At 38.8% G+C, this 24167-nt stretch overlaps 2 protein-coding genes across 2 annotated transcripts in view; both read left to right on the top strand.

Annotated features, from left to right (window-relative positions):
- Positions 1-17106, top strand: part of atp6v1ba (ATPase, H+ transporting, lysosomal, V1 subunit B, member a) — a 32569-nt gene extending 15463 nt beyond the window's left edge. The window contains exons 6-14 of the mRNA XM_061040517.1: positions 654-793; positions 5332-5433; positions 6473-6570; positions 6793-6916; positions 10130-10280; positions 10925-11007; positions 11727-11831; positions 11981-12110; positions 15873-17106. Coding sequence (XP_060896500.1) covers positions 654-793; positions 5332-5433; positions 6473-6570; positions 6793-6916; positions 10130-10280; positions 10925-11007; positions 11727-11831; positions 11981-12110; positions 15873-16015 — 1076 coding nt within the window. The 3' untranslated portion in view covers positions 16016-17106. The remainder of the gene's footprint in view (positions 1-653; positions 794-5331; positions 5434-6472; positions 6571-6792; positions 6917-10129; positions 10281-10924; positions 11008-11726; positions 11832-11980; positions 12111-15872) is intronic.
- Positions 17107-18042: 936 nt separating this feature from the next.
- Positions 18043-24167, top strand: part of shtn1 (shootin 1) — a 32051-nt gene continuing 25926 nt past the window's right edge. Inside the window, exons 1-3 of the mRNA XM_061040503.1 lie at positions 18043-18316; positions 20390-20442; positions 21881-21941. Coding sequence (XP_060896486.1) covers positions 18262-18316; positions 20390-20442; positions 21881-21941 — 169 coding nt within the window. The 5' untranslated portion in view covers positions 18043-18261. The remainder of the gene's footprint in view (positions 18317-20389; positions 20443-21880; positions 21942-24167) is intronic.

The raw sequence follows: 24167 nt of genomic DNA, 5'->3' as shown, positions 1-24167 counted from the left end.
CCTGATCTGGTCTTAAATGTAATACGTTCCTCTTTGGCCCACGATGTACCCTTTTACACACTTTCTTGAAATGCAGAATAGTAGTTATTCCATGAATTTTCCCGAGGAGGTAAAAACTGATTCTTAATGGAAAATCTTTCAGCCGTAGGCAAAACTGGTCTACCGCTAAAAAGATTAGCCTTTATATCAATGCTATGTGTAGTGGGACAGAACAACAATATCAACAAGAGTGGAAAAGAACACACGGGAGAACAGAAAACAAAACGCAGTTTAATTACGTACAGAGAACGTAGGGGTCCCGTGCATACTAGCCGATGCACCGCTCACAGGATGTTAACGTCATATCCCCCCTCCCACTGGCTTGAGCTGAGTTTTTTGGATAATATTCTGCTGCGTTCACACACACAGCTCCTCCTAAGAATATCAGAAGCTTTTCAGGAGTTTTCTGCAAGTGTGAAAGCTCTAATAGTAACTAAGGCATTGTTCATGAAACAACACACGCTGTGGCAAACATAGCTATTGTATTGAATAATTTATTATCTATTGCATCATTGTCCTTGAGGTTTCCTTTCCTTAATCTACCACTTGTTTGACATGAACATGGAGATGAGCCAATGTTTGTCTTGATGTTTAAACATGTTTGTGTTTTCCAGGTCAGCCCATCAATCCTCAGTGCCGTATCTACCCCGAGGAGATGATCCAGACTGGCATCTCAGCCATCGATGGCATGAACAGCATTGCCAGAGGACAGAAGATCCCCATTTTCTCTGCTGCTGGTCTTCCCCACAATGAGGTAAGACCACCAACCCAATTAATGTTATCAGGGACATATTCAACTCTTTCCTGGTATCGATTTATGACTACTGGAACAAAGCCTATTTCTGGTTCTTCTGCATTAATCACGAACCTTGTAGTTTGTATATACGTTGGTATCAAATCAAAATGTCACTTTGCCACAGGAGACAGGGACCTTCATATATCCAATAACAGTATTTGAGACTAATCAGTACAGTTACAAAACATGTGAAAAACTGCTGAATTATTCACAAAGTAAATCAACCATCTTTGTGTATTTATGTATTTAAATCTAAATTAAATCTTATCTCATATTCAGTTTAAAATGAATTCTTAAGCAAAAAGCAAACTAGCATTAAACTCATCTACTTATTTCTGAAGCTAAGCGGTTAATGTCTTCCCAAGGACATACTTACCCTCCATGTTTGGAAGACAATGACTTATTTAAATAAGATAAAAATAAAGAATCCACCGAGAATGCCACACTCTAAATATAAAAGCTTTTGGATAATTTGGTATTTATTTCCTGGACAGTCTCGCAATGGAAATGTGGAACACCAATGAGTCTGTTCACTCCTATGTGTCAGCTGTTTTCCTCAGAGTCACGGGATGCTTAGCAGTTGGACTTCTGCTTTCTTAACTGTGGTTTTCATGCCGCACACTTGAAATGAGACCCAGTTGTCCTACATGAATGTCGACAACATTCATGTAGGACAAAGGTTCAGAGGGGCCCAAACGTTGTGATTTTTTTCTAATAAATTAGTGATACTAAGCAAGAGTGGTGTGCAGGAATTTTTCTTGTCAGGTGATAGTTTGTCGTTCTACGCACCTACTTCATGTTGGATGTGCGAACAACAAAAAATAAAGTGTCACAATCGAAATGAGACCCAATTGTCCTACATGAATATTGTCGAAAAGCAGTTGAAGTAAAGCTTACAGTATGACATCAGGCCAATTGTTGTTACTCCATGACATGAAGTGTTGAGAGTAAGATTAAAAGCACACAAAAATAAATCCCTGGTATGTAAAGAAAGCAAAACTTCAACCACACTCATTGTGCTTGAATAGAAGTCACTGAACTCTGACTTTTGCTGAAGAGTTTGTTTAAATCATAGTGACAGACAACTGAGTGGTACACACATGATTAGTGTAGCTTAGAGTAACTTTAAACTGACAAAGATCGGATCATATTTAAAGATAAGGGATGTTATATTTCAAGCCCGATGGAGCACTTTGTCATTATACTTCAGCTTAAGTGGGACGCCTTTGGAAAAAGTCCCAAGGCAAATAAAATGTTAATTCATTCAGGAAGATTGAATCAACAATGTCAACTTAGACAACTCCACTGTATTAGGAAAAATAGAATAGATTGATTCAATTTAATGAAGTACTCAAGCACAACTGAAGTTTCTTGAGTGACAGCCATTTGCTGTTCTCGTTGCACTTCAGCTATAAAAGGATTTAGAAACCAGTGTTGACCCGTGTTCTTCTTTACTCCTACAGTCTTTAACACACCGATGCTCAGGGACATAATTGAATGCTATTACTGCCTGGCAATGGCAAATCATTGTCAGACATCAATGACAGTTTATTTCTCCTTGTATTTTGAGATGATGTTGATAAAGATGTTTTGATAACCCTATTTAAAGTTATTACAGCAAAAGAATTTAGCACCTTGACACAGGTGGAAAGACTGTTTGATTTAACTTCAGGGAGAATTTCAATGATTTCTGCACGTATCACCATTGTACCCGTTGTTGCTCAAATCCAAATAAAAAAATCAAATAGGTGAAAATAAACTTATATAAATCAAAGTTTCTGTTTAACTACAAATTAAAAAGAGTTGAACGAAACAATCAGTGTTTCGACTGTCTCATTTCCAAATTGTATTATTGTTGGGAACGCTGTCACTCCATCACTCTCCATTTTCCTTTGAGCCCAGTAGCTACCAATAACACTAAGAACTGGTATCATGTCTACTGTCTAAAGCAGGACACAATCCCAATATGAAATATAAACACAGAGAGCCAGAAGTAGATGAAATTCAAATGATCGTTATTGTTCAAACAACATGGATGCCATTGTGGAACTGTTATATCTATTGATTATTGCATGTTATAGTATGGTCTCTGTGAATACTCGATTCTGATTGGTCGAAGGATGTCTCGTGGATATGACACGTGGATATATAGAAACCTATGGAAGTAGTTCCAGTAAACATAAAACTCTGCTGGCATCGGCATCATCTGGCCTCAAACGCCGCAACTTTAGGAATAATTTTTAAATTTTTAAAAAGTGAATAACTTGTCCCAACACTGAGTTGGGTTCGTTGTTGTGTTATACTCTGAGCACTGCAAGAATGCGTCACACGGTTCAGGCCTCCACGTCCTGTAGTTAAACAGGAATGGAGTTTAATAGTATTGGTGCATCGTAAATAACGATGCACCAATACTATTAAACTCCATTCCTAGGGCTGTGGACCCAGTGACTATGCAACTGAAACAATATCATTATTAATAGTTGAGTCATTGTTAATATCTGTAATAATTATAATATAAAATACTATCATTGCTAATGTAGCTTTGATTGAACTTTTATGCTATGCTAATTATTTACAAAATATATATATACCGTATATTATTGGGCTAATTTTTCATTACTTATAAAGAATACGAGTTTTGAGTCTAACATTAACTGTGAATATTGTGATTTTGAAATTCTACAAGTGCTGATGAAATAGAGGAGCCAGTAATTCATATTTGTCTGGGTTGATCAGAATAAGTTGCCTTCATTTAATCGTTTGAATTATATTATAATTTTTTGACTTTGCACAATAGCTGTGAGTTAAGAGAGGTATCATCACATGAAAAAGATTGAATACAGTTGGAACTATTTAATTTTTAAATTATTGACCGCTTAAATTACTTTATGCAGCACTTATTAGCCTTTTAGCTTTGATAAACATCAAACATACAAAGGGCAACTTGAGGAATGATCAAAAGAATTGTGGAATAATAAACTATGAGCATCATAATTCTTGCTCAGCAGATCTTTCATAGCATCACTTTCTTCAATCATTCAAGGTGTTGTGAGTACAAATACAGCAGTCAACTCCAAATCCCATCCGCACTTTGAAAAAGCATTTATCATTTGGGTTCCACCCATAGAACAGGCCAAACAAATGTGGCTTGTGTTGTCAGCCTAATGATGTGTCGCTTGTCGTGCCATCAGATGGTGTGAAAAGTTTGCTTGTTGTTTCATTAAGCACATGTCACTGAGGTCACTCATGTGGTGGTTTCCTCTATGGGCCAGGTGCCTGAACCCGGGGTGCATGGAGAGGTCAGGCTCGATCAACACTGCGGCCATGACATAATGTGATGAGCGTGAAATTCCTCTTTCATTCCACAAATTATCACAAAGACTCTTCACTCTGCCCAATTAATCAGTTTCAGTTAAGAAATTGGTTGTGATTTGTTGTGTAACAAATTATTTAAAGAACACAGGATGAGTACAATTTTCAGTATGAAGCCTTTTAACTGAATACTTTCAGAAACATTGAAATGGCATGTCATTTTTTATGAAAAACAAGCTCAGGTCTACTGCTCCAACAGTTAAACATCTGATCAAACATCGTAGGCCAACCAATGCAGACTTCATGTTTCAGCCTACAATAAAAACATGTTAAGGCTGGCTAACAGCATCGCCTCTGATCCTGACCACGCTCTGAACACAGAATAAGAACTATTACCATTAAACCTGAGATACAGGGTCCCACGTTTTAATAATGTCAGACTAAATATTTGTTTGATTTTAGGATGTTGTGTCAAATGTTTGTATCTTTGTATGTTGTATGTATGTTTCAAATGGAGCCATGGTGATGCAAGAAAGAATTCAGACCATGGCTGACAATGAAGTAATAGTGAATCAAATGAAATCAAAGCTGTGTAACATCGGGGTGCTCCTTCAGGCTTTTTTATAGGTCATGACATGATACACATGCATACAAAATTTCATACACGTAGGAGAATCATAATCCAGGGTCTCCTTCATAGAAACCTTCCAGTGGAATTGTATTTTTATTTTAAATCACTCCCAAGTCTGAGAAATGACCAGGTCAATGTATGGCACATAATTAGAATACACCTGGTAAATGGTGAATTGACCCCAAGCCCAGTGCTGTCCACTGATGCAGTTGGGTATTGTTGTTTTTTAGTAGAAATAACATAAATCATAGAAGTTGAGTCCCACAAAAACAAAAATAAGCTTTAGAAACTGTGATTGCTTATTCCTGGGGTTTTTTTGATGAGTGTGAAAACATCAGCTAGAAGTTTTCTTTTGTAGTCTGTAACCCTTGATTTTACTTGGGGAAAGTTAGACTACAAATGGAATCCGATTTAAATGAAAATAAAACCTGTCTACCCGTCTATATAAGTAGAGGTTATGTATTCTATACTTAAGTTAGACACTTGTAAGTAGTCTTTATGTCCGCCTTGAGTCCTCCTGCTTGTCTGATTCTTACTGTGTTATTTCTCCCAGATTGCTGCCCAGATCTGTCGCCAGGCTGGCCTGGTGCAGAAGTCCAAGGATGTGATGGACTACAGTGCTGAGAACTTTGCCATTGTCTTCGCAGCCATGGGAGTAAGTAGACAAATTGCAGCATTTAGCAGACACTTGTTCAACCAGCCCTCCCACTCCTCCCCATCTGTGACTCTAATCCCCCCTCTTAACCCTGACTTGACACCCTGTCCCCTCTTTCCTGCACAGCTTTCTGTCTTTTATTCACCAGGTGTGAGGTGATTTAACCTTTAAGTCCCTCTTGTTACTTCTGCACCTCTGAGCATATCCCCCAGCCATGTAGACAGGTTACTAATTCAACAGGCCCCTTTAGAGCTGTCAGCCACGCAGTATCAAGTTCTCTCCTCCTCAGCTGCTCCTCCTGTTTGCTGTAATGCCCCGATTGGGACAGGATGACCTCTACCCCACACACACACACACACACACACACACACACAGACACACACACACACACACACACACACAGACACACACTCTTGCTATATGCTAATCCTTCCCTCTCCCACATCTCCAATTCACATCTGACTGTGGTCAGTTTTTTAGCAGGAGAGTGGAAAAGTGCTGTGAATAGGGATTTATACCAGTCTATACATGTATTTTAAAAAGGACAAACCGTTAAAGCAATGCTTCTGTTTAATGGTAAAAAAGAAAAACGCCAAGCAGTTGTTTACGCTATGTACAGGAGCTCTGACTGAGTGGCTCCTGATTCAATTTTCAATTGATCTAAATATATGATATATTAAGATATTCCAGTTGTCTTCTTTTTAGGGTTATACTCATGCTGTACATGTTGATATTTTGTCAGCAACCAAATTTGAATTATGATTTTGATCAAACTATGATGTAAATAGAACAATCTAAGTCATGTGAAATGTGACAACACAAATAAAGTGTTGAATGATAAAAATAAAAAAAACATTATGTACAGTTTTCTCTAATTTTTGTTTCAAACAAAAATGGCAGATATCCCCTGGTTCCAGCCTCTCAGTCATTACTCCATTTCTTTAAAGATATGCACCTAGTCAGGGAAACATATTTACAGGTTTATATCTTGTATAAGAGATTGATGTTGTTAACTATAAATTCTATTATTTGTTTTAAGGTCAACATGGAAACTGCTCGCTTCTTCAAGTCTGACTTTGAAGAGAACGGCTCAATGGACAACGTCTGCCTCTTCCTGAACCTGGCCAATGACCCCACGTAAGATACATTTTAAATAGGATGAAGTGAAAGCAACTGTAGTAGCCACTCCTGATTTAAGTATTTTACTTGGTCATTAATGAAAGTGATGTACTGTACACACAGTGTTCTTTTTTACAACCTTCAAGTGTCTGATCAGTAGCTTCAGTAGACTTTACAGTAAAATTCTGACCTCAAATTTTGTGAACACTTACGGTACTGTTTCTCTCTGTGACCAATCAGCATCGAGCGTATCATCACCCCCCGCCTGGCGCTGACCTCAGCAGAGTATCTGGCCTACCAGTGTGAGAAGCACGTCCTGGTCATCCTGACTGACATGAGCTCCTACGCTGAGGCTCTGCGAGAGGTACGACTGCAGATGTCCGGTCTTGGACATATTAGTTGAATTGCTTCATTTAAAGCAAGTAATATGTGTGTTATGTATTCTCAACATAAATGATACACAAGTCATTGAAATAAAAGACCGTAATGGAGGGCGATATGACCTGAGATTCATATCACTGTATTTTTGTTCCTTTTTGTGGTAACAATATCATAGCACAGCAATACATTATTTAAAGGGATCTTGCATATATATTTACACAATACGACCCCCTTTCTCCCCCTCTAACAAGCCTGAGATGCCACACACAGTACTCTGTTCATTAGACCAGTGTCAGTGTTTTCAGTGGTATGATGGAAGTTTTATCTCGATCTGTGTGGCTTTAAGCTTCGTTTCTCTCATGCAGAGTTGCGTTAAACTGTTGCTGAAGACACCAAATCTCCTGATATGACTCTTTCATAGCGTTCCAGCAACATAATAGGAGGGGACTTTTATTGTAAAGGATTTGTCATAAAAAAAAATATGTTTATCATTAAATTAAGTGAGCATTGACAAAGCTACAGTGAACACAGATTTAAGCTGACACTGTCGAGAGTTACAGCAATTAAAGCCGCTCCTTTGACTTCAAGTCATAGCCACAGACCACGTCTTTTCATCATCTTGAACTAAAGACAAGCGAGTCATCAGCTTATACACAAATTCAGCAGGTAGTGCCATTGTAATGGAGATAAAAATCCATGCTGCGCTGGGCTCAGGAAACACAGAGTTAAGCCATTACAGCACATAGCCAAAATCAAAGCCCAAGACAGACCGAAAGAGAGGTGCTGCGAGCGAGCACTCCCACGCAATGGAGAGGAGATAATGCTTGTTTACCTGATGGCTGTGCCACAATTCACTTTCATTGTGACACCTGGAGCCTGTACTACGAAGAAGGATTTGGGGTTAGCGAGGTAACTTCAGGGTTAACCCTGAGTTTTCAGTCCCACGAAGGTCGATCCCTTTTCAACTGGGGTATATCGCCATGGTAATAATGCTGCACACCTAGGAAAAAACAAAGACCGGGAGACTCAGTCTGAGCTGTTGTCTGTCCCAAACATAAATATAACAAACATTTATTTACCCACCACTGTCGCTGATAGGTTGAGCAATCAGTGTTGGCTCTTGCACTACAACCAAATGTGTGTATTTAAACTGCTGGTGTTGGTATTGCAAAAATCCATGTCATGGCAGATCGTTATACCAGTGCCGGTATTGATACCGGTTTACCCCACACCCCTAGTAGGCCTCTAAAATCGGCATTATTCATCTGTATCAAAATTCTAATATGGATCAGGCTCGTCTCTCAGCTGTGGCCCTAAGCCCAGAAACCATTGGTGTATCCGCACTCAGCAGGACAGTCAGTGTACGTATATTTGTTATTTTTATTATCTTTTTATGGTCATCTGAACCTTACAGATATTCTGTCCACATTTCCCTGTATGTTCAATATTCTTTTCTTAGAGGTTTACTTCATGCTTATGCCATAATAGAACCCCCCCTCACATCAGTTGAAGCACCTGCAAGGCATTGTCAACATAACAAACCGATGTTAATTGTGTGCAGTATTAGCACAAAGGTGATAGCTTCAGTAATTTCACATTTTCTTCGCTGAAAGAGACGATATGTCCTTCACTCTTGTAGGAAATGGTCCTCTTCATGCCCCCCTTCTCCCTGCCCTCTTTTCTTCTTGTGCTGAGGAGTCGGGCTCTCTTGACTCTCTCTGTTGTGTGTCTGTAATAATCCTTTAATGTTGTACAGTTTGCTGTCTCACTTTGCCAGCAGCACAATGCAGGGTTTTAATGGTGCATGTGCATATGAGATTACCTTTCTTGTATGTGCTGTACCCAACCTTGGCCCATACACTCTGCAACAATAGTCAGCAGAGACTCAGACAGCTTGATGGGTGTTTCAGAACACACAAAGAGTCAGGAGGAAGTCGTCAGTCTTCTGCGCCTATTCATGTGTGCGGAGGTTGAGTTTGACTTGAATCCACAGTTGATAAATGCTTAACTTGCCCATCAACCTTTGCACCATTAAGATGAATGGGATGCATTTTCTTTCCCTCTCTTGTTCAGACATCACTTGACTTCAGGAACAAAGAATTGCTTTTGGTCATTTTTTTAGTGCCAGAAAAGCGAAAAAAAAACACATTTCCAACCAGCTACTGCCTCTATTAAAACATACTAAAGGAGTAATCACACCATGACCTTCCAACACTTTTTCTCGTTTACAAGAAAGATTACTGTACCTTAAGATTTGGTCTTAGTTGTGATGGAGAAAAGTAATCTGCAGCAACATCTTAACCCAAAAGATGGACCTGAGACCATTAACCTTTGTGACGTAATAGTTGTGTTCGTTTTAAACTTTATGAACAAATTAAGTCTAGCACATATGTTATTAATGATGGCAGTGGTCCATTTAAAGTATGTGACCTTCAGAGCACTGCTTCCCTCCTCCCTCCCCCACCCCCACCCCTCCCATAGTATTACGACCAATTGCAGCCATCTCTACGACTGATATAAATTCAGATATGCAGGCCAACATTGATTTGGTTTCTACCTTTTGTAGTGTTTTTTTTTTATGTAAAAGAGTCTTCTCTTCGATTTGGAAATTCTGTTGGTTGTCCTTGAATTGTAATGGATCTACTATCTGTGTTGCTAAGTGGGCGGGGCCGTCTCTATTCCTTCACTTGGTGGCATGGCTAATGCTGAGAAGATGTATTCATATGTTTTCTATGGGTTTTTACAAACCGTCGTCAGTGACTAACAGCAGTCCTCCTAAGCTCTTCAGGGCATCTTGTTGTGTTTTTAGCAAATCTTATGTTTATTTATTTATTTTGTCTTTTCCACCTGCGGGATCAAGCAGCTGCTTTCTGTTAAAAGCTCTGATGATCTCACTGTACACTACTGTCCAGCAAACAGCTAACAGAGAAAGATAGCAACTGCCTAGTGACAAAGTTGGGGCATTTATAGGCTTATTATCTGATTTAAGGATTCCAAAAGAGTCCTGATGTAGCTCAATGTCTGCTGGATTACTTTTTCTTACATGTTTGACGTAGTAAAACAGTGAGATAATAACCCCCCCCAGCTGTAAAATATTCCTAAATTTGATGAAAACGAGATGTAATGTTAAAACTTTTAGTCCGCCAGCCTTCTCTTCTTCTTCCTGCTCTCATGTTGTCCTTCCACTCACCTGTAGGTGTCTGCTGCCCGAGAGGAGGTGCCCGGACGTCGAGGCTTCCCTGGTTACATGTACACTGATCTGGCCACCATCTATGAACGTGCTGGCCGAGTGGAGGGCAGAAACGGCTCCATCACCCAGATCCCCATCCTCACCATGCCCAATGATGGTGAGAGCAGCAAACAGACCATCCCTTTGCTTGAAGCTGAAAGAAAAGGACATCTTCTTCACAACTGCCACATCCAGGCCCATTAAGAATATGTATTTTAGGCGTTCACTATTTGTGTATCTGCTGGATGTCTACGTGGTCATGCAGATTACACTTTTCTATCTTCTGTGGTAAAATCCTGAAATCTCTCTGAAAACCATTATTGAATCACTGTAGTAGGTATCTCAAATGTATCATGGAGACATTTTTGATGCCTGCAGTTACCATAGAAACACATCTGAAGAGCCTACTCGTGTGTAGTCGCACAGGAGTCCCCCATTACAGCATCGCAGGGAGGTGATTGTGTCGGCTTTTACTAAACACTGCCGGTGTTTCCAAGGGCTCTTGGACTCTTGATTTAGATTAAAGGTCTTTAATATGGGAAGCTAACAGAAAATCTGTCTTTTTTCGTCTGACATAATTTATTAAGGCCATCAAATCAGGACTGGGATTGAAAAGTGACTCAGATCTTCATACCCGCTAATTCTGAATGTCAATTCACTGAGGCATTATTTGTGTGTTAATTCTACTGTAGTGTGTCACACATATAAGGTTTTCTTTGTTGGATATGTGGTGATTTTTACACACTTTTGTGCCTCTTACAGACATCACCCATCCAATTCCTGATCTGACTGGATACATCACAGAGGGCCAGGTCTATGTGGACAGACAGCTGCACAACAGACAGGTATTCATCTGCTTTTCATTTAAACAAAAGTCCTCCAGCTTGGGACCATAGCTAATGCTCATTATTGTCTTAATGTTCTCTTTGTTAGCTTCGATTCAAGAAAACACAATTTACAGCATATTTATTAAATGGAGCAACAATTTTTTGCACATTCAATAAAATCCTGTCAAACGCCATGCCCATGAGCTCTTCGTTTGGCCACTCCTCTTACATTTCTTGGTGCTTATTCTGGGATTTGAGCAGCACTGACCAAGGCTAGGAAAAACCCTGAAAACAGGCCAACACATGAGACAATATAGGAAACTCAACAAAGTGAGATATTTTGTTGTTCACAGATAAATCCTTACATATGTGTAGCTCAGTTATTCACAGAACTGTGCAACCACTGACAGACCTTACCTTACAGCTCTACTGTTAGGAGATGGTGATGCATTTACTGGTCAAAGTTAACTCCCTTATTCCTTTAGTGCTCCATCCAGAGCATGCACTAATGGTGTGCTAATGGAGGACCATTGGTTCTTGGCTTTATTGCTTTGTTATGGCTGCTTATTTGTGTCATTTGGTGCAAAATGATAATCCCAATTACAATTTTTTCCGATCAAGGATATAGAGTAATCAAACAGTGTCATTGCTTCTTGAAGTGTTTGTTTTGTGATGAAGCATTTTGGATTAACTGGATGCATGTCTGGTATATCTTTTATCTCATCATCATCTTTCAGATCTATCCACCCATCAATGTGTTGCCTTCACTGTCCCGTCTGATGAAATCAGCCATCGGGGAGGGAATGACCAGGAAGGACCATGCTGATGTATCTAACCAGCTGGTAACAAATCTTACTTATTCTCTCTAAAAAAAAAAAATTGCCTCATGAAACTTGGAATTATTCTCTCTGCCCCGCAGTCTGATGAAGATGATTTTCTTTTTTTTTAAACCTTTATCATTATAAATAATCAAGCTTCTCCTTGTCCCCAGTACGCCTGCTATGCCATCGGTAAAGACGTCCAAGCTATGAAGGCTGTCGTGGGGGAGGAGGCCCTCACCTCTGATGATCTGCTCTACCTTGAGTTCCTTCAGAAGTTTGAGAAGAATTTTATTGCTCAGGGTAAGAAAATCCTGTATTTTTTAATATTTGAGATATATTCTAATTGGGAAAAGAGGTAATATGTCCACTTTACTCATTATCCAGGGTGCAAGCTTTGGCTCACAGGGGATTTTTATTTTTCATGTTTGGCTATAGAACTGAGGAATGGCTTTTTTGTGTAGCTATTCTATCAATTAAGTGACAATAAAATAATAGAATATTGAATTAAGAAAGTGATCAGAAATAAAATCTGATTTTTTTCAGGTTTTTGCTTCTGAATCAAGAGATGTTGCTGCTTCTCTCTTAATGCTTTTGTCAGAGATATGCACAGCTGTTATCACAGTGAGCTTCAAAAAGTGATGTTGGCCAATTCATCATTTTCAGAGCCTTTGTTAGACTTTTAAGACCACCATCTAAAAAGATCCTGATGTCCTCTCAACTGATCCATATTTCATGCAAAAATGAAGAAGCATTTTACAACTTGTTTGCTTGTTTTCCTTGCTGGCCGACCTGACGCAGCACACATCTTGTTATTATATCACAGCTAATCATTTTTACGTTAGGTTCCAACATCCTGTAATAAAAGTTTTAAAGCCCATGTGTGACTTGCTAGATACAATGAGATGTGACAGACGGGCGCATTGCAGACTATGGTGTTGTATTTTAAATACATGCATGCACGCCACTGGCTTTCAAGCACATGTACTCCAAGCTGTGAGTCCTACATTGAAAACCTCGTGCAGAACCGTGATTTGAAAATTTCAGCAGTGTGGGAGCAGGAGACCTCTGATCTGAAGCACATCTAGTAGTTAGTCACTGTGCCACATATAGACCTCGAGAACAGATCGTTCACCATCACCACTGTTACAAAGTTGGCAGTTAAATCTCCATTTACATTCAGAGGGGAAAACATCACAGTATTGAGGCTGTCGTCTCAAGCGGGCGGCCCAGGTTCGCATCCTGCCTGTGGCCTCTTTCCCGCATGTCGTTCCCCACTCTCTCTCCTGGTTTCCGACTCTATCCACTGTCCTGACCCAAAAAGCCCAAAAATAAATCTTTAAAAAAAAATGTTCACCATTAAGGTGCAGCTTAATTTGCATTGAATGTAGATACATCTTATTGTGCTGTCGTTGTTACCGTTTTAAAGTGAAACCACAGATTCCATGTTTTATTATCTTATAGAAAAAAGATCAGAACACATGTAATGTCCTTGAAATTAGCTAACTGTAAGAACAATGCTTTAGGTTATTGAGTTGTTTTTTCACATCTCATACAGTACATTACTCTGAACATGTTTTTAGAAGTGGCATTCTTTCAATTTGATTTTACCCATGTCCATGGAAAGTATCGATCTGTATAGGTTCTTTGTTGCAGATGTGTATCTGCCCTTATTTTCCCTCTCTCTCTATTCTTTGTGGAATAGAGAGTAAACTAAACAAAGCTCAGTGTTGAGATTGTTTGATCTTCTTGGTGAAAGAAAACTGTATTTACACAGCTGAATTTCCTCTTTTCAACACTGATGGATTCCAGAGGAGAATAGTCGTCATAGCAAGACAAGATGAGAAACTAGGGAGAATATGTGTTTTTTAATACAACACCTACATAAAAAAATATATTTCTGTGCTTTCTTCAGTGAAAAAACTTTGAACAATAAAGGACATGTTTTAAAACACTGTCTTCTAGTAACTTTAGAAATATTTCAAAGAAAATGTCTCTAATGACACACTCCACCTTCAATCTTGAAGAACATTTAGGAGGTTAAAGGAGTTGAATTGCAGAATGTCAGCTCAAGAAAAAGTGGCTTAATCAAAAAGTAGAGATGTACCGATACCACTTTTTTGCAAACCAAGTACAAGTACTTACATTTGGGTACTCACCGATACCGAGTACCGTTACGAGTACTTAATAATGCCACTGAATTTCTCTTAATCACTTTGAAAGTAAGTTTTATTTAAATCAGATATGATTCCTTACTTTTTGACTTTACAACTGAAAAACATTCCTGGAATTACATCTGATGCTAAAGCATCAGACGAGCTCACTTTCTGGGTTAACTCCTCAAACGGAGCCAAAACAGACAAAGTTTTTTCCAGAAGTGTCCACTGGTGTCCTGTAAGATTGTTGGGGAGTTCATATTTGTAGCCAAATATTCCCAGAGCCCGCTTCTGCTCGGTGAGAGACTGTAGCATGTAGAACGTGCACGTCTGCACGTCTTGCTGGAGTCTTCTTACGGGCTGGTTGAGCTGCAGCTGAATATCTTCCAGGCGGGAGTAGGCTAATGCCGAATGCTTAAAATGTCCAACAATTTTACGTCCGACTGACACCGCGTCAGCTACACTCCTCTGAGCCAAAAGTCCTTCGTTAACAGCTAGCTGTAGCTCACACGCACGGAAGGCTGGAGAGTCCAGCATCACTCATACCCTTGATCATGTTCGTTTACGCTGAAATATCTCCACACTGCTGACATCTCGCTTCTCTCCGCCTACTCGCTCAACTGAAAAGAGGCGCACACCCACCGTAAAGTGGTATCGGTGCTGTTGTATCCGCATAGTTTTACGAGTATGAGTACTTAAAGGCGGCATCGGACCGATGCCGAATACTGGTATCGGTATCGGGTCATCCCTATCAAAAAGGCCTCCTTAAGAAAAATGTCAATGTGGAAGATTTTTGTTTCCTTTTCTCTTTGAGGAATTCTTTAGACAATCTTTGCTCGAACTGAAACTGTCTGTGGTGATACAATGATGTATGATAAATGAACAAAAACCTTTTTTTACAGAGAACTTTTCCAAAAGTAACATGGAACAGACAAGTCATAAAATAATCATGTGTTTAATGAATCACGTGTCTGAAATATCAGCTAATAAGGATATTTTAAATAAGATGACAATGAAAACTTAAGTACAATCAATCTCCCTGATATAAGTACATTTTAGGAATGGATGGAAAAGATTCCACTTTTTCAGCCAACCGGACTTCCTCAGGCTCCTCAGGGCGACACCCCTTCTACCCTGACTGTGAATGTCCCCATCAGTTTTTATCAGGGCATCTGGACCAGACTAAACACTTCTATGTTTGTCATCATCTAAATGATTGTTTACATTTAAAAACCAAGACTAGGAATAATGTCACTATGGAAAGAAATACCAGCATAGCACCAAAACTGAAAATGATCAAGTTGGCAAGTCGACTTTGAAAGACTTGTATTTAGTAGACAGGCCATTATACTTGACTTTCTGTTCTGCCTCAAAGATAATAAAGAGAACTGTTATCATCTCAGCTTTTAGGAGCTCATTGTTGGTGGCCATAGGGCCTGTAAAAAGGTACAACTACCATCGTATCCAGCAGCACCAGGCTTAAATAAACCTGCTCCTCACAAAACCTTTAGCCACTAGCTAGTAAACATGTTGTCAAGAGTAGCAGCAAAAGAGCCACATGTTTTTTTTCTCAAGAGTTGGAGTTGAAAAAAAATCCAGAACCTAAATTAAATGCAGTTTTTTGACAATGTGAGAAAAGTGTTGTTCAGTGTCTGCTGCTAGTGCAAATTAGCACAAAATATTCATCTGTTATGATCATTTAGTTTTAATGTCTTAGCGTTGCAAACAATTCGAAAATGAATTACGATTCCTTTTACACGACATTGCTTGCTATCGCTTTCCTTTCAGTGCATTTTGGTCAAAGTTTTTATTGCTTGATGAGATGGACGGTTTAGAATGTGTGATCATGACACACAGCCCACTCGATATATTATTTGGATGCCAACCTGTCAACCCTCTGTGTCCTCAGGCCCGTACGACAACAGGACAGTGTACGAAACTCTGGACATCGGCTGGCAGCTGCTGCGAATCTTCCCCAAGGAGATGCTCAAGAGGATTCCTCAGAGCACCCTGGCCGAGTTTTACCCCAGGGAGTCTGGCGCTCGTCACTGAGGCACACTGAGGGATGCTCTTGTTCCGACCCCACACACCGCTCTACCTTTCATCCTCCTTTACCTTTGATTCCTTTCTCTCATCTCACCCAACAGCCCTGCACCTCTGAGGGCTCGAAGGCCAATGTTTGAGTCTTCACCAATCCCTGCTTCACCTCCTCTCTCTCCACTTTTTTTTTTTTTTTTACCTCTAGGTCATCTTCTTCTCATGAAACAACCCAACCCCCCCCCCCCACCCACCCCTCCCTTAATGAGAACAGGGCAATGATCTCCCCCCTCTGTAGATGTACTGTAGCGTATCTGTGTCCAGAAGTTGTGTACGGAAAGTGTTTGTGGTTGTATTGTCTACCCTTGATTGCAAAAATGTTAACATATCCTTAAATTTATAGATGAGTCCTTATTTATTGGGGAGTATTTCTGCTGGCTCCCCCTCTGCTTTTTTTTTTTTTAACTTTTTTTTTTCTTTTAAATAAATGCTTTATGATATCCATATCTCTCTGAAAACAAAAGGTTACCAGCTGATGAATGATCGTACGTGTAGGGGAGTGGTAAAATATCAATTGGTGGTGTTTCCCAAGTTGGGTTTGTCAGAAATATTAATTCAACCTGATTGTCATTTTTTTAAGCTGAAATGTTGAATGAATATTTACCGAACAACAGAAACTTGCAGCTTCACAGAATAAACATCTTAAACATTAACATCGTTACATACCGGAGGTTGATTTGATGGTCAACTCTTTATATAATGTGGCCCTCTTCCTACGAAGAGTTTAATAATAGGAAACTGCTGTATAATTTTCCTGCTCCGATTCTTCTCATGTTTTCGTTAACAAAATGCTGAGGAAAGCATCTGTCTCAAACAAACTCAATTTGGGGAAAAAGCATTTTTTTTCCATCCTTTTTTTGGCCCCTCTTGCTTCCTCTCTACAGTTGATGTTTACATGATTTGTGTTTTGCTGTTGGATTTGTGTTGCAAAGGCAAATATGAATATTTTAAAACATTCCCGTCTGTCTGCAGAAAAAAAAAGTTGTGCAACAATAATGGTTTTGTGAGTATGTGTCCTTGAATAAATTAAATTATATGCTAAAAATTATATGCTGTCGTCTGATTCATAAACATAACTTAACATATACACATCAGCTACACAGATGAAGTTCCTGAGGTTGTCAGCCTCATAAGACAACGTTATTTTGTGATTTAATTTCCGTATTTTCTCTCCTGCTTTTCCACATTATTAGGTGATGTATGTCAGAGTTACAGACGAGGGAGAACATATCATTTTAATCATTGTTGATCGAAAAAGAGGATCACGATGGCAGAAGAATTGACTGCCGCTCCACAGAAACATAACCGTTAATTACAGAGACAATTATAAGCTTATCTTATATCAAACATGAAATCTAAAATGTCTTGTTATAAGTTATGCACAATGTTCAATCATATCTCCTGGCCTTTTTTCAGTGCATCAAACAGTCATAGCTAACTGAAAACTAAAAAGTAGACAATTGAGCTCAGACTGCAAATAAATACTCTTCCCAATGTAAAGTTTTATTTAATTTAACTATTTTTCTTCTTTTTATTTTCTCCTGTCAGGAACAAAAACCAACCTTACCTAAGAAAAAAAAACACAACCCAAGAGAATAAAAAGAACTTTAGTACAATCTCCAGAAAGCTGTGAGCATATTAAGTTGATAGCAGGATCATTCTAACAAGTAGTTTCTTAAATGATATATCACTAAAATACATTTTTGTGATTTAAAGATTTGAATTGATCATGTAAACATTTGGTTTTATATTTCTTTCGTCTATTTGAATATTTTTTGTAAAGTTTTGAAACACATGTAAGCATGCGTTTTTTTTTGTTTGTTGTCAAAACAGGTACAGTATGGCATCAGTGCTTTATAAATAAAGCATACAAGCACTTCATACAGTGCTTTAAAAACGTATGCAAAAATGATGCTTATGAGCTTCCATAATTATTCACCAAAGAAGTGTTTGGACTACAGCGTTATGCTGTGATTAACTTTTAGAAATATTACGTAGCCTATATTTATGCTGTTTATTTTAATAAAAAAAAATATATATTGACTTTTTGAGTTCACCATGCTAAATACTGTTCATATCAAGGACTGGCGTCTCATGAATGTCTTCTCCTGTACATTTTACTGCGAGGTGATTTACTGTACCCAACAGGTGTGTCGCGTGGAAGCACTTCCTGTTGAACTTCGTTGTAAGATTGTCTCGCTATGGCTACAGAAGAGCTGGATAAAATGAATGTTATTACAGACTTGTCAAACAAGGGTAAGTCTTTTGTGACATAGCCTACTGTACGTATCGGCATGTGTGTGTGTTAATGTGTTAGCTCGTCGTCCTCACCTGTATCTCCTCGCTTTACCTTTATAAAGAAATTCGCGGTGCTGAAAAATACAGGGTCGTTTAACGATGGTTGCTGGGTGGTCCCTAAAAACTAAAGTTTGAGGGTATTTTAATACAAACGAAGCAGTTTGTATAGGTCTAGTAACTTGTCCATTGGTTCCGGTGGTATTTTGCTATAGTGGAGGATAATGTAAAACGTTAGTAGCTTTAGGCCAATTCTGTTAAATTATGCCACTTTCCTGTATGCTATAGGGAGAATATTCACTTCGTTTTGATGAGACACCTGCTCCTATTATTTCTTTAACTTCTGGTTGCTATTCAGTTTTACAGAGAGCCATTGTTTCCCAACTTTAAGAGCTGGCCAAAGTCCATTGAAGGTCTTGGCTTTTACTTCATCTCATACCCAGGGCCGTGTTAAACTGCCTAATGTCCATAGGGCAGAAGTGAGCTATTCCCCCCCTCCTCTGTACTACAGGCAGTATCAGGCCGCTGTTTGTCGTCACAACGCCTTTTAGGCCATTAAGATATAGGCAAGCCTTAAAGAGATTGTTTGAAAACACTTTTGAACATCTAGTCAACTAAAACTCTGTAAAATGTATCATCATGTAACTACGGCAATACATTTTTGGATGCCATTTTTGTTGTTTGCAGCATATAGGCCTACTAGTTTCCTTTGGAGTATGCATTTAAGTGAATATTTAAAGCTATATTCTGGACCACCAAAGTGTCAAATAATATGTGTATATCAGTGTGCATATCCGTGCAAAGCTGCTGCTCCAAAGTGACACAAAAAACACAAGTGAGAACTGCAGACAATTCCTCTTCTAAATAAGTTTTGACAATAATACAGCTATGGCAAAGATTCATTTAAAAATACAAGAAGTCGTAAATTAGCTGTTTAAAATATATTGGTTAAATGTTCTGTGTCTTCTTTATGTATCCCATTAAAATGTAATTATTTAACATGCTGAAATTATTTGGATTGAATAGACATTTCATATTGATTGAAGTGGAAATTTGTCTTTGGCTTCAAAGCAAAGCATAAGGTGCAATGACGTTCCTATAAGGTAAAGGTTCATAGGTTCTTACCTCGCAGCTAAAAAATGGCATTCTTAGTCACTTTCCTGTTTCCTACTCGAGGAGCACGTACAGGAACAAAATGTGTTTTTTTCTAAATGTATTAAAAGCTCTTTTCTAAATGTATAATACATCATTCAATTCAATGTGACCATTTAGTATCTCCCATCTGTTGAATTTGTCTTCTCTTAGAAATGTGTGTTTGTTTCAGAGGGTAAGGCCCATTGTTATGCTAATGATAATATGTGATTTCTTATTCCATAAGAATACATCACAAACTTATGAGGGATATTTGATTCTGACCTAAATTTCTTGTACATTTTAATTTTAATTTTAATTAAAATCAACTATGATTCTCAATGCCTCTATAAGAGTGACATGCTAATGAAAATTCAAGAACTATCTTTCAGTCTGAATTTCAATTTGAAGTACCCTTCCTGTGTGTTTATGTCTCAATATAAACATTTTAAAGGTTTTTATGTATTGGTTGTTTTTGTCATCTTAGTGTTTAATATCGTAAAATGTAGGTCTTGAAAAATGTAGCCCCCCCCCAATTGTATCTGAGAAAAGCTGAGCCCCACCCACACAAAAAAAGTAATACATTGCTTTCAAAAATGGGAACACATTTTTTTAGTTTTCATTGATAAAATCCCACCAGAATAAGCCTACACACTTGTTCATATCAAAAAGCAACCCGAGTTGCTTCAGACAACCAGAGTGTTTCCTTATTCAACAACATCCTCTGATATGATAATCAGGTGACACTAAACACAAGCTGCACTAGTCACTAAATGAGAAGTACTCACATGATGGAGAAGTTCCCATATTTTTTTTAATGATGCGTTCTATGTTCCTCACTTACGTGTCTTTTATTGTGCCTTATTGATGAAATGGCTTACTGGCATCCTTTGCTCCCTACAGCCATAGAGGAGTATGAAGGCCTGCAGAGGAAGCATGAGACCGCAACCATGGAGGTAAGTGTGTTTAACCCATTCAATTCTGCAGTTGAAATGGTCACAGAGTGCCTACATCTGTATTTCTCATTATTTGTTGATATTTTATGCTTTATATGCCTAAAAATTGTAGGACCTAAGTTTAAGTAGTGTGTAGGTTAAATTAATTTAAATAAGCATCATGCTGCCCATGTGTTGTCACCAGGTTTCACCCATAATAAAGTGGTCATCGGCAAATGTATAACCTGGTGGTTTAAAAGACAGAAGAATGAGGTTTCTGCTAAGAAAGATGGAGCTAGCAAAAAAATTTTGGGTTTTAATTGATCTTAGCAGGATGATGAAAAAAATGATCGGATGCAGCACCTTGGTAGAAGTCCATTTTCATAAGGTTCACATCTAGCAGAGTTGATAACTGGTTCTGTTCTTCTTTTGTAGTTGCTACACATAAAGCAGCAATTTAAGGAAGTAGGGGAAACAAAAGGAGACATAAATATACACTTGAATTGTAGTACAATCCATTAAATTGTTAGTAGATCCTGTTTTGGAAAGAGTATCCACTAGACTAGACAAATAACAGCAGTGAGGACATGATGGGGGCAGCAGTAGCTCAGTCTGTAAGGACTTGGGTTGGGAACCGGTGCAGACCAAAGTACGAAAGTTGTTCTAGTAGCTGGAGCGGTGCTATGGCAAGTCCCGAGTAGTACAGAGGTACCCTTGAGCAAGGCAACGAATTCCAAACAGCTCTGGTGTGCAGCCCCACTCTGACATCTCTCCACTAATGCATGTCCACATATCCTGTTTGTGCATGTGTGGGATTTGGGCCTATGTGTGTGAGAGACGCATGTTTCTCAATAACAAAGTGTAAACCAGACTTTCCCTCAGGGATTAATAATGTATTTCAAAAGAAAAAATAAAGAAAAATAGAAAAATGATGACCTGCTCCCTTGTTTGTTGTGGGTTGTGTACTTTGAGTCCCCAACTCTTTAACCATCTGGTTTGACAGTTCCTGTTTGGTGGTTGTCTGCAAGATAAGTAAGTGATAATAGCAAGAAACATCTTCGATTTTATTCAAACTTCAATATAAGAAGATCACAGACTTTAGACCATTTGGACTAAAATTTGACACCAAATGATGGAGGTGACAACAGTCTGTGATATTCTTCAATTGGCTTTTTGTAGTTCAGTTTTCTACTTACTTAGTGTTTATAATACATGAAAACACTGGTGACACATTGGAAACAAAAAATATTTTTCCCCTCTGCGATTCCGAGCTATATGCAATTTTTCTATCAATACCTTTTAACCAAATTTCATTACTGTGAATGAAATGCTTTTCCAGGCTGTGTTTTTCAGTTGCAGAAGCAAACAGGCAGAAAGGTTGAATGAAATTGCAATGACCCTGTGTTAAAGCTTCTCTCTCTCTCTCTCTCTCTCTCTCTCTCTCTCTCTCTTACCTAAGTGCAAGAGGCTGGAGGAGGAGAGAGACGAAGCCATCAAGAAGCTCAATGAATTCCAGCAAGGTGAGTTTATCCCTCCTGGGTCAGAACAAAATCAGAAAGTGAGATTAAGACACTTTTTTCAGCATTCTAACAGTTAGTTCCTTTGTCCAGCTTCAATACTGCAACAAATTATTCCCTGAAGCTCTGAAATCTCTTCTTCTTAGTCTGCTAATGCAAAAGATTTATGTACAAGACATTATCTCAGTTTAAGTCTATGGGCTTTCTGAAGGATAGAACTGTTGTGTTTTGCAAATTGTCTGAGTGTCAAGCTTGAAATGCAGTCATTTAAAAAAGGTGCTGAAGAACAATATTTCAGAATCTATAATACATAGAGGACCATGTCATTTACTAATCCACCAATAAGATCTTCATCTAGAAATTGAATCACTATGGTTCTAGTAGTCACTAATGTAAGATTGATAATAAATGTTTGTACTTCCATTATTTTTGTATCTTTGTAGTGGTGGCAATATGTCAAAAACATCATAACACGATTTTTTTATGGCAAAATCTGGATCATGATTTTTAACGATTCTTTTTTATACAGAGCTTAAAGACTTATAGTTACTGACCAGTTCAACCATACTCATTTAATCAGTATAATGTTTTTAAATGCACAGAAACAGTGCTAAGTTTAGTCTATTTGAAAAATGTCTTTGTCTTCAACAACAACCTGTTGGTCAATGCATGAAATAGTTAAATACTCAGCAGCTCTATTCATAGAGGGGTTGGGACATTGTTGCTAGACAGACAGACATTGACTATGGTTACCCATGCTCCCTTACCTGCTACAGAAATTGTCGATGTAACTTTGATCAACCATAGACAAAGTTTTATAAGATGTTGGGCCACCACTTGCTGCCAGAATAGCTTCAATGCATTATGGCACTGGCTCTCTATTCCCTCATTTTCTGACATCACATTCCAAAGTTATCCAAAGTGTTTGACTGAAGAGCTCTTTGAACCCGGGTTTGTCTAGATCCATAAGATATTAATGTCAAAGTTAGGATACAGGGGATCAATACCTTGTATTGGTTTGTATTGATTTGTATTTACCTGAAGCAGTTGTCAGTGGTATGTTTCACAGTGTTAAGGAGTACACAAATTAAGTCTTGCAAACACTATTGTTTAACAACAGACAACTGCAAACTGTGGACAACACCGGTTTTACTGGTTTAAACACTAATAACACCACTGTTGCCATTTCTTTATTAACTGGCAAATGGGAAATGTCCTCACTGTTACATCCCCAAAGTTCAATGACCCTTCTCTTTAAAGTGGACAAATGGATCTGAACCCTTGCCAGCAAAATGCCTTTGCTGCATAAAGGCCAGCATATCCCCTCACTGTAGGGGACAACCATTTATTACTTTCCTTTAATCTGTTATTCATCTGTATCAGATGATTCCTCTGCTAATGTTTACTGTTTCACAGAGCCTTAGTTATAACTGAAGGGAAAAACACTGAGGTTTAGGTTAACTAGTGAGCTCTGAATGTCTTTCTAAACACTGCCTGCCCACATGATATAAATGTGACAACATGTGCATTGGTGAGCATGTCTCGCTGTTCCAGCTTTTATTACAGGTCTGTTTCCAAACACTAAAAATGTGTTCCACATGTATTGGCCCACCATTCAGTTTTCCAAAATGATTATCCTACAGGTTGAATGCTTTGCTGTGACCACTTGAGTGAAGACAGAATTTGAAATAGGGCACCACATGTCAAAGGATGGAGCAAATAGTTTGTCTTTGTAACGGTGACAGTTGTGTGGCTTTTCATCTGAATAAATCTGGCCTGTGCTCATATATTCAGCGAATCTCCAGCCAAAACACATATTGTGTTTGACTTCCGCGCTAATAGAGGCTGCCTCACTGTGCCAAGCAGCTGCATATTAGGACCTATTACGTGATTTCATAGCTCTTAGAAAATTGCTCCTATTCACAACGAAACGGCTGGGGATGGGGCGGCAGGGCTGGTGAGGGGGGTAGAGGGAGGACGGGAGAAAAAGCCCCCAACACACAATCATGCCTTTTCAATTGCCGATGGCAAGGTTGATGACAACATGACCATTGTGTTATAATGATAACACCACAAAGGCATCTGCCCCCCTCATCAAGGCTTCACAGCGACTGCAGATACAATTTAATTCACTGCTCCGTTGGCGGCGCTGATACCATTATGCAGCATGTCGGCACAGGGGTAATCACTGTCTTTCCTGAGAGGACGATGAAAAACGACAGGCACAAA

The sequence above is a fragment of the Labrus mixtus genome, chromosome 6 (genome assembly GCF_963584025.1).
Source record: "Labrus mixtus chromosome 6, fLabMix1.1, whole genome shotgun sequence".
NCBI lineage: Eukaryota > Metazoa > Chordata > Actinopteri > Labriformes > Labridae > Labrus > Labrus mixtus.
Note: the sequence above shows the minus strand (reverse complement) of the source record. Positions and strands in the feature narration are given on the sequence as shown.